At 41.6% G+C, this 17,674-nt stretch overlaps 1 protein-coding gene across 1 annotated transcript; it reads right to left on the bottom strand.

Moving 5' to 3' along the window:
* Positions 1-115: 115 nt before the first annotated feature.
* On the bottom strand, positions 116-15,467 carry LOC121867844. The gene is made up of 7 exons (XM_042367963.1): positions 15,347-15,467; positions 9,003-9,054; positions 8,109-8,234; positions 4,332-4,570; positions 3,135-3,255; positions 2,582-2,703; positions 116-1,764 (listed from the first exon to the last, which is right to left on the bottom strand). The coding sequence occupies exons 2-7, from the start codon at positions 9,045-9,047 to the stop codon at positions 1,437-1,439; spliced, it is 981 nt and encodes a 326-aa protein (XP_042223897.1). The 5' UTR covers positions 9,048-9,054; positions 15,347-15,467; the 3' UTR covers positions 116-1,436.
* Positions 15,468-17,674: the final 2,207 nt, after the last annotated feature.

Raw genomic sequence — 17,674 nt, forward strand, 5'->3', positions numbered from 1 at the left:
AATAATAATAATAATAATAATAATAATAATAATAAAATTTATGATGATGATGATGATGATAATAATAATACTCTTACACACATATTAATGGATCAGGATAATGAAAGCACATATATCCACACTTAATTCCTTCCTTTATTGACCATAGGAAAGAAAAATAAATCGCTCAAAAAAATAAATCCCAGAGTTACAAATAATTGTACACATGTGAGACTTATTATCAAACGGTAAATAAGTTATAATAACACTTTAAATAAATACCTCAAAGGGAAAAAATAATAATAAGACTTATTTTCTTTCAACACTTCATTCACAACACACTTAGGAGGTGAGTGTGTTAACGTGTTCCTTCAGGGTACACTATAACACACTCAGTAATAAATTAACTCTTAACATCCTTCAAATAGTGACTCAGGTGTAAACAAGTGAGTCAGGTGTCAACAAGTGAGTCATATGTAAAAAAAATAGTCACGCGAGTCGGGATGTAAACAATGCCACGTGATCCTGATGTAAACAGTATCACAATCAGGTGTTTCTAATGTTATTCAAGTCATTGTCAATCTCGGCCATTCAACTGTGTTCATTAGCTCTCTGTTAGGACGCTGCCAAACTCTTCTTCATCATTGGTTTAGACCCTCAGGTAAACACCGCTAAGAATTGACCTTGTGAACCTAATTAAAGATCATTTGAACCATAGGGAATACTGAGCCTCGTATATAAAAAGAACTGTGTGTCAGTCACAAACTATACGTGCCTGGCAACACTGTATGGGATATGGCAACACCGTGTGGGGCATGGCAACACCGTGTGGGGCATGGCAACACTGTGTGGGGCATGGCAACACAGTGTGGGGCATGACAACACAGTGTGGGGCATGGCAACACAGTGTGGGGCATGGCAACACCATGTGGGGCATGGCAACACCGTGTGGGGCATGGCAACACCGTGTGGGGCATGGCAACACCGTGTGGGGCATGGCAACACCGTGTGGAGTATGGCAACACCGTGCTTAACACAAAACAACTCTATATATTGTGATTCAAACTTTTGTGTAATCATATAAAAACAAATTAAAAGATAATCTAGGGTCACCATAATGGGTCTCCTCTTACGAGACCTGGATATAGTTACCTGTGGGAGGGGCAGGGGGGGAGGGGGTGAGGAGAAGGAGCGTAAAGGATGAGGGAGAGGGAGAGGTAGAAGGAGAGGGAGAGGGAAGTGAAGTGAGGGAGAGGGTGAGGGAAGAGAAGTGAGGGAGAGGGTGAGGGGAGAGAAGTGAGGGAGATGGTAAAGAGGGAAAAGGAAGGAAGGGGAAGTTACTCTCAGTTACAACCACATAATCACAGCGTCAACAGGTGTAACATCTACAGGTAAAGTAATTATTAGTATCTGTATCTACCTCAGTAATACTCCATTCTCATCTTTGTTTTAGTTCATCACCAGTTTGCTGCAAGATGAACTATTATGGGTAGTGAGTGAGACAAACTAGGCACATTTACAGTGACTGGGAGGGCAGTAACTTGGAACATGGTTACAGCTATCCATACACCATACATCCATGCCGGGGATACTCTGCCATACACCCACCGCCCTGCAGTTGCCAGTCGTTGGGGGGGCAGTGGAGGACACGGGGGAGGCTGTCGTTGGGGGGGCAGTGGAGGACACGGGGAGGCTGTCGTTGGGGGGGCAGTGGAGGACACGGGGGAGGCTGTCGTTGGGTGCGGCGTCAAGACACTGGAAGGTGGTCTTGTGGTTTGGCTCGACCTGTAACATGTAGTAAACCTCAGCTGTATTACACAAATATAAACTCCTTTATCACTGTTAATATAAAGACATAGAAATATATAGATCTTATACGAGAATATTGTTGACGATATTATTTTGTTATTTTACTGTAATTTTTCCTACGTTTCAAATATTCAAATCAATTATATTAACTTTTCCCTAATCGGTAAGAAATTATCCCTATAGTAAAATGATGATAATGCTGAGACAAGTTATTTCTTACACCTACAAAAGCCAAAATATGAATAACGTGTCGCAGTTTTCGTATTTTCATTCTCTGACAGATATTTTCAACCTGTAAATTAATCTACGTTCCGCCGACGCCATTTTTGCTTAGTAACACTAGACAAGGGGTTAGGTTAGGTTAGCTTAGCTTAGGTTTGGTTAGATTTGGGGTTCATCCTATCTCGTATAAATCCTATGATGTAGCAGTCGCTGGAAGTGTTTGTGTGTATGGAACGTTCGCTGGCAGTATTTGTGAGTATAGAACGTTCGCTGGCAGTGTTTGTGTGCAACGCTCGTTGGCAGTGGTTGTGTGTAAAGAACGTTCGCTGGAAGTGTTTGTGAGTATAAAACGTTCATTGGCAGTATTTCCAAGTATAGAACGTTCGCTGACGATGTCTGTGTGCATAGAACGCTCGTTGGCAGTTTTTCTGTGTAGAACGTTCGCTAGCAGTGTTTGTTTGTATGGAACAGTCGCTGGCAGTGTTTGTGTGTATAGAACAGTCGGTGGCAGTGTTTGTGTGTATATAACGTTCGCTAGCAGTGTTTGTGTGTATAAAACTGTGTGACTAACCCGGTGAGTTGGGAAGAGATGGCGACGTCAGCACAAGCTCTGAACTCCTCTTGTGGTCCACAGCCAACCATCCCTGTACCGTTCTCACAAATGCCCCAGTTGTTCCCAGCCACGTACCTCCACTGTAAACATGTTAGATATGTTAATAATGTCCTTACCAGCCACGTACCTCCACTGTAAACATGTTAGATATGTTAATAATGTCCTTACCAGCCACGTACCTCCACTGTAAACATGTTAATATTATGTTAACTTTGAACACATAAAGAATCAAGCGAGTGTATCAGAGGAGAGAAGTTATCGAGGAACTCACACTATTACTTGAAGCTCAGAGAAGAGTTGAGGCGTGGGTGTGGGCGTAGGAGTGGGTGTAGGCATGGGTGTTGGCTTGGGTATAGGCGTGAGTATAGGCATGGGTATAGGCGTGGGTAAAGGCATGAGCATAGACGTGGTTATAGGCGTGGATGTATACATGGGTATTGGCATGGCCATAGTGCATGGCTATAGGCATGGGTATAGGGGTGGTAGGCGTGTTTACGGGCGTGGGACTCACCTGCAGGACACACTGGGTACAGGTAAGGTCAAGGGGCAGATTAAGGTTCACTACGAAGTTGCCGGTTCTAGTGGTGGGCAGCCAGTACTCAAACCCGCCTGCTTCCTGATAGAGTGGGTGCCTGTACGACGTAAGTTAACTCTCATTAACATGTTAACTTTCACTCTTATCACCAATATGTTAACTTTCACTCTTATCACCAATATGTTAACTTTCACTCCTATCACCAATATGTTAACTATCACTCTTATCACCAATTTGTTACCGTTCACTCTTATCACCAATATGTTAACTTTCACTCTTATCACCAATATGTTAACTTTCACTCTTATCACCAATTTGTTACCGTTCACTCTTATCACCAATATGTTAACTTTCACTCTTATCACCAATATGTTAACTTTCACTCTTAGAAACACAGTAACTCTCACTCTCTCATTTATTCTCATTAACGTGCGAATTCACTCTGTCACTCACTCCTTTACTTGTGCTCTCTCTTTAACATTTTAACTTTCATTGACTTCTTAGCATGTTAACTGTAACTTAGATTAGACGTCCCTGCTTATATTACCCTGATGATTTAACATAACATAACATAACGTTACATAACATAACATAACATAGCATAACCTAACATAACATATCATAACATAACCTAACATAACATAGCATAACCTAACATAACATATCATAACATAACCTAACATAACCTAACATAACATAACCTAACATAACATAACATAGCATAACCTAACATAACATAACCTAACATAACATAACCTAACATAACATAACCTAACATAACATAGCATAACCTAACATAACAAAACCTAACATAACATAACCTAACATAACCTAACATAACATATCATAACATAACCTAACATAACATAGCATAACCTAACATAACATAACCTAACATAACATAACATACCTAACATAACATAACCTAACATAACATATCATAGCATAACCTAATATAACATAACGTAACTTAACATAACATAACGTAACATAACCTTAACCACTCCCCTTCAGGTAATTTTAGGATGCTTAGTCAACAGGTGAAATAAACTACAGGTAAATCCAATTAAAATAACCCTAAGCACCCCTTTACCTTCCCTTACCCTCAACTTCCCCACCTCTTCCCCCCCCCCCACCACATACAATACACCAAAACACATCATCCTCACTTACATATTAAGACAAGTCTGTGTGGCTTCTACATCTGGATTATTATTGGGGCAAATCCTGAATTCAAAATGGCCTTGATGGTTACTAGTGACCTCTACAGTAACAGATATCACTTCTCCTTGTGTATATTCTTTGACGATTGTACCAGTAGCGTATAAACCTCCTGCTTCATGAGGTCTGGGGTCCTCTTCCCAAGCATCTCCACAGAGTCCACATTTACCGTCGTTTACTGCATACTGGTGCTGTGTTAAGGGAAGGAAGAATGGAGTTTGGTTTGGTTGGTGAGAATTATGTTTTGGGTGTTAATTAGTTAGGCTTTGAAATATTGTCACTGAGAATGTGTAATACATCATAGGTTTCTGAGAAAAGTTAAGGTTCATGGTATCGAGGGGAAAGTTTTAAATTGGATAAAATCTTGGTTCACCGATAGAACACAGAGGGTCAGCGTAGATGGTGTTAAATCTGAGTGGGGCTGTGTAACTAGTGGGTTTTCACCGGGGTCAGTACTAGGCCCACTCTTGTTCATAATCTACATAAACGATCTAGATACTGGGATCGTCATCGACATAAGCAAGTTTGCGGATGACACCAAAATAGGGCGGCAGATTGGTTCAGGGCAGAATGCAAATGCACTACAGGCAGATTTAAATAAACTGCAGGAATGGTCAGAAAAATGGCAAATGAAATTCAACACCAGCAAGTGCAGCGTACTCAATATTGGAAGAACAAATACTGTCAATGTATACAGCCTTAACAACATCAACATAGAGAAGTCGACTTGTGAAAGAGACTTAGAGGTACTTGTAAGCCCGGACCTACGGCCTAGAAAATAGTGCGTTAATGTTCGAAATAAGGCAAACAGAGTATTGGGTTTTATATCTAGAAGTGTAAGTAATATGGGTGCGGAGGTCATTTTTACAACTATATCTTGCGCTAGTCAGGCCGCACCTCGATTATGCTGTTCAGTTCTGGTGCCCTTGTTATACAATGGATATCAATTCACTGGAGTCGGTGCAGCGAAGAATGACGAAAATAATTCCGGGACTAAGAAACCTTCCATATCAGGACTGGTTAAAGAAACTAAACTTCCATTCCCTAGAAAGACGAAGAGTGAGGGGAGATATGATAGAAGTATTTAAGTGGGTGAAATGAATCAATAAAGGGGATATAGATAAAGTTCTTATAATATCCGAGCAGGATAGAACTCATAGCAACCGATTTAAGTTGGATAAGCTTAGGTTTAGGAGGGAGATAGGAAGGAACTGGTTCGCAAATAGGGTGGTGTACGAGTGGAACAAGCTTAGCAACTTTGTAGTAAGTGCTGGAACGCTGGAAAGTTGTAAACGGAGGCTAGATAGATTCATGGATGATAGAGAGTGGTAGTAACTCTCGACAGGAGCTGCCATGCACAGGCCAACCGGCCTATTGCAGACTCTATATTTTTTTATGTTCTTATGTTCTTATGTGTTTGTGTGTGTGTGTGTGTGTGTGTGTGTGTGTGTGTCTCATTAAATCTTATTCTGAGAAACATCCAACCTACACACCAGTTACGGGGTACAGGTGAGAGTTTTCCATAACAGGAAGTGATTTTATGTCATTTATAAACTAATTAAAATCACCTGAGGATTGGTCACCCCAGTTTAGTTCACCTCATGATTAAAACATCCCAACGCTACCTGGGGGGGGGGGGCTAGGTTAGCGTTAGGTTAGGTCAATTTAATGTTAATTTACGTTAGGTTGCGTTAGATAGGATTAGGTTAGGTTCGATTATGATAGTTTAAGTTAGCTTTAGGTTAGATTAAATTAGCATTAGAATATGGTAGGTTAGATTATGTTAGCGTTAGATTAGAGCAGGTTATATTGGAATCAGATAAGGTTAATTTAGCGCAAAGGTTCCTTAATCAATCGGTGAAATATGCTCAGGTGTTTAACCATCATCGCAACACTTAGCACAGATGACACATAACATATTAATGGTCGTCCTTCGTAAACACCTTTACGAGATGTGGGCCAAAACCATTAGGCTTTTGTAATTAATGATATTTAGAGTTTATTGGCCGATATATCTTGACTATTGAGAGAGATATTAATATTTATTCGTAGCTGTGAAGAGGAAGGTGTGCAAGTCGATTCTGTGACGGGCGGTGTAGATATAAGGGAATTCTCTATATAACGGAATGATCTCTCCTTATAATCCGTTATATGGGAGTTTTTTCCACATCTAACGAACCCTCGATATAACGGAGTTTCCTCCCTACAGAGTCCGGTAAATAGAGGCTTTACACTGTTACACCTAGAGGCAGCGTGACCGGCACACCACTTGATCTCTTCCACGTAATCCAATGAGGGTTAGGTACCTAGTCACACCTGGGTCGAATAGGTGTACCTAAGGCGCAAACGGGCGACAGTTAGTATACGTGATGAGTGAGTGACCCACTGAACCACTTATGGTAATGATCTTGAGGTAATTATAGGTGCTATAATTACCCCAAGATCATTACTATAAGTGATAGGTATTATCGATAAACACTTCAGATTATATTTGAGTCACTTGAATATTAATCCCTCTCTACTTATTCCGCCTGAATTTTATCCACCTTAATGATACCTGCGTGGTTAGGTTAGCTTAGGTTTGGTTCAGCAGGAGAAAGTTAGGTTCAATAAGAACATAAGAATGGAGGAAACTGCAGCGGGTCTATTGGCCCACACTGGGCAGTCCTATTGACACCCAACCCCTATTGCTCATATATCCGTCCAACCTAGATTTGAAGCTATCCAGCGTATTCCAGTTAATGATGATGTTTGGTAACTTGTTCCACTCATTCACTACTCTATTTCTTAACCAATGTTTGCCTATCTCGCACCTAAATCTAAATTTGTCTAATTTAAAACCATTGCTACGAGTTCGTTCATGGTTGGATAGCTTGAGTACCTTTGTTATATCATCTTTGTTTAACCCTGATTTCAGTTTATACACCTCAATCATATCGCCCCTCACTCTACGTCTCTCGAGGGAATGCAAATTAAGATGCTTTAACCTGTCTCTGTACTCAAGGTTCCTAATGCCCGGGATTAGTCTTGTCATTCTCCTCTGAATTCCTTCTCGAGATTCTATATCCATTCTGTAGTACGGTGACCAGAACTGAACTGCGTAATCCAAGTGAGGTCTCACAAGCGCAAGATATAATTTTAGGATGACCTCGCTAGTCTTGTAACTAGCACTCCTTTGTATGATTATATGAACCCAAGTACTTCGTTAGCCTTGTTTCAAGGAAATACTCATTGTTTACTTGGTTTAAGATTCCTACTTATCATTACTCCTAAATCATCTGGTATCTTGTTTCTCCGTTTACATCTCCTGACTAAGGTTAGCGTTAATGTGTTCAATCCTCAGGTGAAATAATATAAGTTAGGTTATGTAGGATAGGACAGGTTAGGTTAAGTTAGGTTGAATCTGATTTAGGTAAGGTTAGGTTAGGTTAAGTTTATCTTAGATTAGGTTTATCTTCGGTTAAATTATACTAGATTAAGGCAGTGTTAGGATACTGAATCTTCAAACTTAAATTCGGTCAGGTAAGGTTATATTAGGTTAAATCTGGTTAAGTTTAAATAGGTTAATCTTTAGATTAGGTTAAATTATACTACATTAAGTTAGTGTTATGATAAGTTTATCTTAATTTAGGTTAAATTACACTACATTAAAGTAATATTAAGGTAGTTAATCCTCAAATGTAAACAAACTACTGTGGCTAAGATATTCCACTTGAGCCCATAACTCACATTGAAGCCTCCACAGGAGCCTTCATTATCGTTGTAGTCAATGGGAGTATCGAAGCCAAACCTCCACGCTGAAGCTCTTGAGGGTGGGTCAATGAGCCGAGCGTGGCCACTACACATACCCACGACCTGTCACCACGACCAAGAGGAAGGGGGAAGGGGGGAAGAAAAGAGGGGAAGAGGAGGGGGTAAGAGGGGGGATAGAGGGTAAGGGAGAGTAAGATGTCGAGAGGTTAAGGAGGTAGAGTGAGACAGAGAGGGGGAAAGATTAAGAGTTTGAGAGACAGACAGCGAGAGTGAAAAAAAGAAAGTAAGAGGTGGACAGGAGAAAAAGAGACAGAGGAAAAGGACGTGGAAGAGACAGGAAGATATAGCAAGAGGTAAAGAGACGAAAAAGAGAAAAGGCAAAAGAGAATTAAGAGAAAATAAAAAAAAAATAGGGAAGGAAGAAAAAAATAATTATCAAAACTACATCTAATTATAACTACAAACTAAATTATTATTCAACATATATTTCAATTAAGATAACCAAGTAAATAGCTAGAAATGTTATCATAATTTATAGAAACTTTTGTTATCTTAAAAACGTAAACAGTATGTCATAGATTCAATATATACTGATAGACAAAAAAATCTGTGTTCTGATTGTGTTTTAAGTGATATGAGTATATTTTTAGTGATCTGAGTGTGTTTTCCGTGATTTGAGTGTGTTTTCCGTGATCTGAGTGTGTTTTAGGTGATATGAGTGTGTTTTAGGTGATATGAGTGTGTTTTAAGAGATCTGAGTGTATTTTCCGTGATCTGAGTGTGTTTTAAGTGATCTGAGTGTGTTTTAGGTGATATGAGTGTGTTTTAGGTGATCTGAGTGTGTTTTAGGGTTGTGAGTGCGACACTTACCACACACGCTACCACTATACACTGAAGCCAAGCCTTTATCCCCATGGCCGATCTGAGGGAAAGAGAACTTAATTTAGCTGTGACTCTCTCTCTCTCTCTCTCTCTCTCTCTCTCTGTTCTGGTTCAACAGTTCAGAGCACCAGCACTATTTATATTGTTTTTGTTTGTTTGTTTATTTGTTAGATGCTTCAATTACCAGGGTCGTTAAGCACCATGTATCAGGTGATGATTAGCCCCAGAACATAACATAACATAACATAACATAACAACGCTAACCTAACCACACAAAACATAATAAAGGTCAATACGAAGAACAGTGATTCACACACACACACACACACACACACACACACACACACACACACACACACACACACATCCTGTATCGTTCAACAGGATATGACGTCAGAAGCATCGGTCACTCAGTCTAGTGTAGTAAATATTTATCTCGGGGTAATGAAAGGAAATCCGTAACTGTAAAGGATTTAATATTTCTCTCATCGGGCGGATTTTGGGTAAGATAAAAATCCATTAATTGGGATTTACCGTAATATAAGAGATTCAGTTATATTATTCACAACGATTTGGCGCGTGATCAATCGGGTTCGGATTTGGGTATAGGTTCAGGTTCGGGTTTGGGTTTTGTTTGGGGTTCGGGTTAGGGTTCGAGTTTCGGTTTTGTTTTTGGTTCGGTTTCGGGTTTAAGTTCTCCAAAATTGAGTTATATTTACGGTTCGTTAGCTAAAACCAATAAACCATCCAAGGATACGACAGTGAACTAAACTACTAATTAGCACTCAGGGTAGTTTAAAGCTCTCCTCGTCCTCTGATTGGTCGAATAGTTACCAAACACACAAGTACAGGTGACAAACACGGTGCAGGACAGTGTATTGTGAGTCTCAGTGTTATACATGAGTGCACGGTGTGTGTGTGTGTGTGAGAGAGAAGCTGATTACCTCCCTCCCGACATTCAACTGGTAAGTGACGTGTTTAATTTAGTCTCTTAATGATAATAAGTACCATTATTTTTCATTACGTTTTATGGGTTAGGTTAGGTTTGGTTAGGTTAGGTTTGGTTAGGTTAGGTTTGGTTAGGTTAGGTTTTGTTAGGTTAGGTTTTGTTGGGTTAGGTTAAGTTAAGTTAGGTTAAGTTTGATATATTACGCAACACTCAACTCTCCCCTTGGCCGGTGTCACCCTCGTCCGGCCACACTGACAAAGGGAGCCTCCAGATGGCCAGTTAGACACCCAGTGATAAGATCTCTTCTGGTTAATGCGAGGTCATCAGCCGTGATTCATGAGGTTTTCTACACATGACAGACAGAGTACAAGGTCATGTGTGGTGGTTTTTTTTTCTTTTTTATGTGACTGAATGTATGTTTTGTATTTTCCAAGACAAGTGAGTGACTGCAGTGGGAGCGGGTAAACAAAGTGAAAGTTTACTGAGAAATGGTGCTAGGAATGATGACAAAACTAAATTAGGCAGGGAGTTGAAACCTAAACGTGGCAAAGAGAAGACTCGGATCACGACTAACTTAAATGTCTACTACGCAAACTGTAGAAGTATGAGAAACAAAATGGATGAAATCAGGGCGTTGGTATGTACCTAAAAAATCGATATAATAGCATTCACCGAAACATGGATAAACCTAGACTCACGTGAGTTACCTGTCGAATACCAAATTGCAGGTTACAAATTATTCCATACTGATAGGCAGATTAGGAAAGGAGGTGGAGTAATAATCTGTGCCAGGGATAATTTGAAGTGTGAAATAAATAAGTAAATAAAAATCGCAGGAGTAATATATAGACCTCCTAGTATTGATAGAGTTAATGAGCGACTTATTTGGGATGAAATGCGCAGGGCTTCCATACATAGTAAAGTCTGTATAGTAGGCGACTCTAACTTTAGCTAAATAGATAGGACTGACCTTACGGGCAACTCAGAATCAGAGGATTTTCTTGAAACGGTTCAGGACTGTTTCCTAAGCCAACATATAACCAAACCCACCCGGGGTAATAATATACTCGATTTAGTTCTGTCAGACAAAGAAAACCTCACTAGTAATGTCGAGGTAGGGAACGAACTTGCTAACAGCGATCACAAAGAAGTACAATTCAAATTTCAATGTAATGGCAGTCACAAGGAAAATTCCATTAAAGTCTCAGATTTCAGAAGGGCAAACTTTGATAGGTTGAAAAGGCAGCTGAAAGAAGGGGTATCAAGTTTGGGAGTGAATTACATGACCTCACGTGAGGTGACCCCACTGTAATACAGGTAAAAACACTCGTATAGAAGATATGTTTTTAGAGGAAATCTTCTAAACACCAACTCCAGGTGCAGCTATTTATTAATTAACTGAATGGTATGGACACATTAATAAATCATTATATCGAAGTTACTAGACACTGACTCTCGGACACAAACATGAAATGGATACACTTCCCACAGTAAGTAGCTCACCCAATGGATAGCTCTGACAATGATTCATGTGTGACCTGAGGGAGGCCCAGCCGGTGCTGCTGGACTATGTCTCCTATGGGAGAGACTGCTAGCTGGAGACGCCGTGCTCGGGAGGGAAGTCTCCCTCTGGGGAGGAGCTACGGGCTCCTTCCATTTTACAATAATAATCCGAATGCGATTGTGAATGAGAGGGAGCTGCAGGGCCTTATACTGATGATCTCCAGCAGGAAGATATCGTCACTAATCTGGGTGTGTCTGGACAGGTGACAGGTGTAGGGGGATAGATCGCTATCCTCTAACTACCGCCTAATCAGTCTAACATCAATAGTAGGCAATTACTAGAATCAATCATTTCAAGCTCTATTCGAAACCACCTTAGGCATGTTTATGTTCGTAGTTCTTTTGTTTGTCGCTAAATGTCTATGATTACCGTGTGTGTGTGTGTGTGTTTGTGTGTTCACCTATAACATTATCCCTTCACTTTATATTTACTATTATAAACACGTGTGTGTGTGTGTGTGTGATAATAAATAACAATAATAATAATTAACGGTTTATTGAAAAAGTTCTGCAGCCCAAAGGCTGAAAATATACATTAGACAAAAGCTACTTATTACATACAGAGACATGGGGTGGGTGGGTCGTTTAACAAAAGCTTTCATTAATGAAATGAGAAGAAACATGAATTGAACATACAAATAATTATAGTTTACAGTTTATGGCCCGTGCTGGTCTGTGTGAGGTCACGTGGGCCACGTAGTGTAGTAACTCGCCCGTAGGTGTTGATATGAAGGACCTCACATGGTCATGAAGACACCGTGTGGTGTGGTATTCACGTGGTATAGTGACTCATCCTCGGGTGTTGATATGAAGGACCTCATGTGGTCATGAAGACACCGTGTGGTGTGGTATTCACGTGGTATAGTGACTCATCCTCGGGTGTTGATATGAAGGACCTCATGTGGTCATGGGGACACCGGGTGGTGTGGGGTGGTGTCACAGTACCTCACTCTCTCTGCTGAGTGGTTTTGTGTTATCTCGTAGTCAGGTGTAAAGCCGACCCACTGTTGTTCCCAGGGATTAACACCGCCTGGGTCCCAGGGGTGCTTATCTCACTAGTGAGATAAGCACTGTTCTCACTGATACTGTCTAGTTCTGAATTCGCTAGCTTAAACACTGTTCAACACCGATCCCACTTCTTTCCGAAACGAAATTGTCACTTTTGATTATGTTGGTATCCCGGTGGTGAGGATGGGTCGGGGAATGGGGTCGAACATGCCCAAGGAGGGCAGCTGGACAGCAGCACTTGATAGGTCTTGACCCTCAGGTGGTCAAGGATGTAGTGTGTGTGTGTGTGTGTGTGTGTGTGTGTGTGTGTGTGTGTGTAATAAAAATAATAATAATAATAATAATAATAATAATTATAATAATAATAAACGGTTTATTAATAGAGTTGCAGCCGGTAACTGAAAATATAGACTTACATTTGATTTAGACATAACGATATAATATGCGTTGAATACATTTACAGGGCTGTACAGTACATAAATCAGGAGTTGTTTATAATTTTAACAATAGATGGGATGGTGCTGTTCTTATATCTATCGGTGCAGGCTCTTATGGGCTGAATTTTGTTGTAGTGGCGGACTGCGCGAGGTGGGTGGGGGGCTGCCGGTGGCAGGAGGTGGCAATGACGAGGGTGGTGAATTAGTTGGCTGCCAAACCTTTCCAGTGCTTGGTGGTGGAGGTCACTGAGGGATGGCATTTTCAGGGTGGAGAGAGCGTTGATGTAACCGGAGTATTCTGCGCCGAGCATGATTCTGCAGGCCCTTTTTTGTACCTTCTCTAGCTGACATTGTTGGGTGGAGTTGAGAGAAGACGACCAGGCTGGTGACGCATAAGTTACTTTGGGGAGAATAAAGGCGTTGTAGATAGTCCTCAGCTCTGGCGTGGGTGTCCTAAGTGACCTAAGTCGTCGTAGCATGTAGAGACGGTGCGAGGCTGCCTTGACTGTGTTATTTACATGGGCCTTCCAGTCCAGTTTGTTGTCTATAGTTACACCCAGGAGTTTGGCAGACTGCACCAGCTGGAGAGGATGGGCACCCACCGTGACTGCTGGGGCTTGCACTGGAGTGGTGGCGGTATTAATGTGCAGGACTACGGTTTTGGTGTGGTTGATGGTGACCTTGTTCTCCGTAGTCCATGCCTGTAGCCTGTCCAGGGTGCCTTGTAGCTATGAGTAGTCTGTAACCCCCAAAGTGCAGTCATCCACGTACTTCCACCTGTGATGAGTGTCCGATAGAGCGTCGTTGATCAGGATGAGGAAGCACACTGGTCCCATCCTGGTCCCCTGGGGAACACCGCAGGTGAGGTGTTGGAATGTGGAGACCAAGCCCTGATACCTCACGGCCTGACGACATCCACTCAAGAAATCAGTGAGCCATGAGACCAGGTTGGTGGGCAGCCCTAGTGCAATGGCCTTGTTGATAACAGTGCAGTGATCAACAAGGTCAAAGGCCTTCCTGAAGTCAACAAGAGCAACAGGCAGTGATGTCTTACGTTTCTGCAGGTTTTGTGCAGAAAATCAAGAAAGCTCATTAAGCAGTGTGATGTAGAGGAGGTCCTCACATTGCCAAATTGCTGTGGATCAATTGACTGATAGATTCTGGCAAATGCCCACTCAAAAACAAAATCCTCACAGAGTAGACTGGGTATGGGGGTAATGGCAACTGGCCTGGGGTCGTTAGGGGACTGTGGGGTGGTGACCTTGGGGATGGGGGTGACAAATGCGGTTTTCCATTCATTAGGGCATTTGCTTTGTCTGAGGGATGCATTAATAATAAAACAGAGGCGGGTGGCAAGTTCGACTGCAAACTCCATGTATATTTTGATTGGGAGGTCAATTGGGGTCGTGGAGTGTGTGTGTGTGTGTGTGTCTACCTTTGGCAGGCTCCGAAACCGAAACCGTGTCTTCAGCTGTAGGGAGCTGAAATTATCTACAAAGTTGCACGTATATCGAGCAGTGGTCCTGCCCACCCTACTATATGGCAGTGAAACATGGGTCACATACACGAGGCACCTCAAGGCACATGAAAACTTTCACCAACGTAGTCTACGTTCAATCCTCCGAGTTCGCTGGGAAGACAAGAGAACAAATGCCAGCATCCTTGCTGACACCGACTGTAGGAGCATCGAGGCTACCATTATCCACGAACAATTACACTGGACTGGCCATGTTACCCGCATGGACGACAGTAGACTGCCAAAGCAGCTACTTTTCAGTCACCTAACGAATAGTAAACGTAACGCCGGCCGGCAATTGAAAAGGTATCAGGATAGTCTTAAGACAAACCTGAAAAAGTGTCATATCGGCCCCCTCACCTGGGAGTCGATTACTCCACATCGTAACGCTTGGAGGACCACCACACGGGGAGGTGTCAATACTTTCGAGTTAGCCCGACTGCAAACCGAGTCAGACAAGGGCAAACGTCGGAAAGACGCTACCACCGCCCCTCCTGCACTAGATGCAGACCTCCACACGTGCAACGAATGTGGACGACCCTGCGGGTCCCGTATCGGCCTCTTTAGTCACCTCAAAACTCACCAACCTAGGTGACATCCGTAATAACTCATATCATTGTATTATAGCTGGATGATCGTCATACTCGATTCCGAGTGACAGCAAAGTAGTAGTAGTAGTAGTGTGTGTGTTTAAATATCCACAAAATCGTTCTATAAGCCATTGACGCAAACATTTAAACATATAAAGAATGTATAAATTAATAAAAAAGTTTGAGTTAACAAAAGTATATAAACACATCAGCTTACTTAACACACTAACACAACTAACTACAACACAAACATTATATAAACACCTTACCACTGTGATGATGTGAGTCGATACGAATGAATGAGACAGACTGACAGACAGACGTGTAGAGTGACTGATGGAAGTGTTGGCACTGTCCTGGTCAACCACTGACTGATCTTGTAGTGCCAGTGCCAGGGTTTTAAAGTCTTGCTCAGTGACGTCAGAGGCCCGCCATGATGTACACAGCTGCACTGAACACTCGGTGACTCAATGGTGCAAGTTTTCTATCACAGTTTGTACACCAGTTTGGTACAACTGTGAGGAAACACCACCTAGGAGATACACTTTTATTCCACACATTGTACACGAGTTGAGATAGCTAGTATAGTGCAATACTGTCCAGTCTATGGTGTACTAGGAGTGTACACAAGAGTATGATGCAGAGGTACAGCGGTACAGATTATTCCCAGGTTGTACACCAGATAAGATAGCAAGTACATTTCGGTACAACAGTCAGTGAAAACACCTTAGTATATAAACACACTCAGTGGGTGTTTGAGGCAATCCTGTGACTTTACTGCATAAAGAACATGGCTGAGGCGGCTGAGTATCGAAATATAAATAATAATAATAATTCATGATATAGGGACATTAAACACTATAATTGTACTATAAAATCGAACAAAATTAAAAAAATATATAATTAATCTTCTTTGTTTATCAGCACAAGAACATTATCACGTCTAGATTGGGGAGGTGAGAGGACTTGGTCTTTATATTTAGGCTCCCTCTCGCCCTCTTGCCCTCACAGAGGATCAGCACTCGCTAACATATAACACAACCCCATTTAACACTCCTTTTCTGTTTTGTTTTACTGTTAAAGGAGGTTTCAATCCCTTTCCTTCTTCTCTGTTCGTCTTGAGAGCTTCTACCCGTATCCCGTTGTCTCAGTCCACCACCACACACCACCCAGCGATTGTTTATATCTCCTGTGGTTAAGCTGTAGCCTACGGTGTTGATTTTGTAGCTCACGTATAATACTGTTAGGTACTGTAGCTGTGTTTTGATAACCACTGTTCTTTCTCTCTTGTGCTGTGCTGTGTTGTGCTTTGCTGTGCTGTGCTGTGGTTTATTTTTCTGTGCTGTGTTGAGTTTGAACCAGTTTATGATGCAATGTGCTGTGCTGTGCTGTTGTTATACTCTATATGTATATGAATATATATACATGTATATCTTAGTGTATAGGTATATTTAAATATTCCTTCAAGTAGTCAACTATGCTCCTTATGTGTTCCCCCCCCCAAAAAAAAAAAATCAAGCCATAAACTACATCTATATTACCAACCCAAGTTAACTACCTCATATCCACATCCTCCTCATACCACTGGTTGACAGGAAGGGATTGGCCGGATATCTTAAAAAGGATACAGCTCAAGGGATGGATGAGTTGATGTGGATAGTTTGTGACGTCGTTGAGTGTGGGAGAATTGGATACATGTGTGGATGTGGTGTCTCATCAAGCGGATATTTATGGGGTTTTGTTTATTTTTCCCTGTTTCATATTTTCTTTCACTATGATAGAATAGATGTGTGTGTGTGTGTGTGTGTGTGTGTGTGTGTGTGTGTGTGTGTGTGTGATTATTATTATAGATAGCATTATCATTATCATCATCATCATTATCATCATCATCATCACCATCATCATCATCATCATCATCATCATCATCATCTTACAAGGTCACCCTCACATCCACCAGGGGGCGGTGTGTGGGTTACGCCCTTGTCTTACAAAAATAAAAAAAATATCCAAGGCATCACAGTATGAAGGCTGTGGTGTGTGGTGGAAGACTCCCGGGGTGTTTTATAGCTTAATGACCGCTTCTTAGGTACTCTAGGTGTCATAGTGGGTGGTGGGCAGTGGGTGGGTGGGCGGTGGGTGGAGTTATGATGTGGTTTTTAAGTCGACGCCTACAAGGATATATTGCTAATTAGTGTACATATATTTTTTACACGCACACACACACACACACACACACACACACACACACACACACACACACACACACACGCACACACACACACACACACACACACACAGCTTCACCACCACCAAGGTCACTCGTCAGCTGTAGACTCTGACAAAGATAACATCTTGGGAGGGAAGGAAGGAGGTCATCACAATAGTCTAAGATCCCTAGTGAGCCTCAAAAGACTCTTAATAGACTCGTTGGGTCATAGTAAGTCTCTAGAATCTTTTGCTGGTATTTGGAATCTACAGTGAACATTGGGTACCTTCCTGTGGAGTCTTGAACCTCGAGGGAGGGTAAGACTCAGCTTCTTGAGCCTCCCGGTGTGATCTGCTGCTCATTAGAAAACTAATAAATCATTCTAATGATT

Source organism: Homarus americanus, unplaced genomic scaffold (genome assembly GCF_018991925.1).
Source record: "Homarus americanus isolate GMGI-L3 unplaced genomic scaffold, GMGI_Hamer_2.0 scaffold37049, whole genome shotgun sequence".
NCBI classification, from domain to species: domain Eukaryota; kingdom Metazoa; phylum Arthropoda; class Malacostraca; order Decapoda; family Nephropidae; genus Homarus; species Homarus americanus.

Bases quoted from the DNA above. Each gene is read 5' to 3' on its own strand.
- LOC121867844 (XM_042367963.1), bottom strand. From the start codon at position 9,047: ATGGGGATAAAGGCTTGGCTTCAGTGTATAGTGGTAGCGTGTGTG. The intron at 3,256-4,331 runs GTAAGTGAGGAT...TACGTCGTACAG, and splicing joins ACACAGACTTGTCTTAATAT to GCACCCACTCTATCAGGAAG. The intron at 2,704-3,134 runs GTGAGTCCCACG...ACATGTTTACAG, and splicing joins GTACCCAGTGTGTCCTGCAG to TGGAGGTACGTGGCTGGGAA.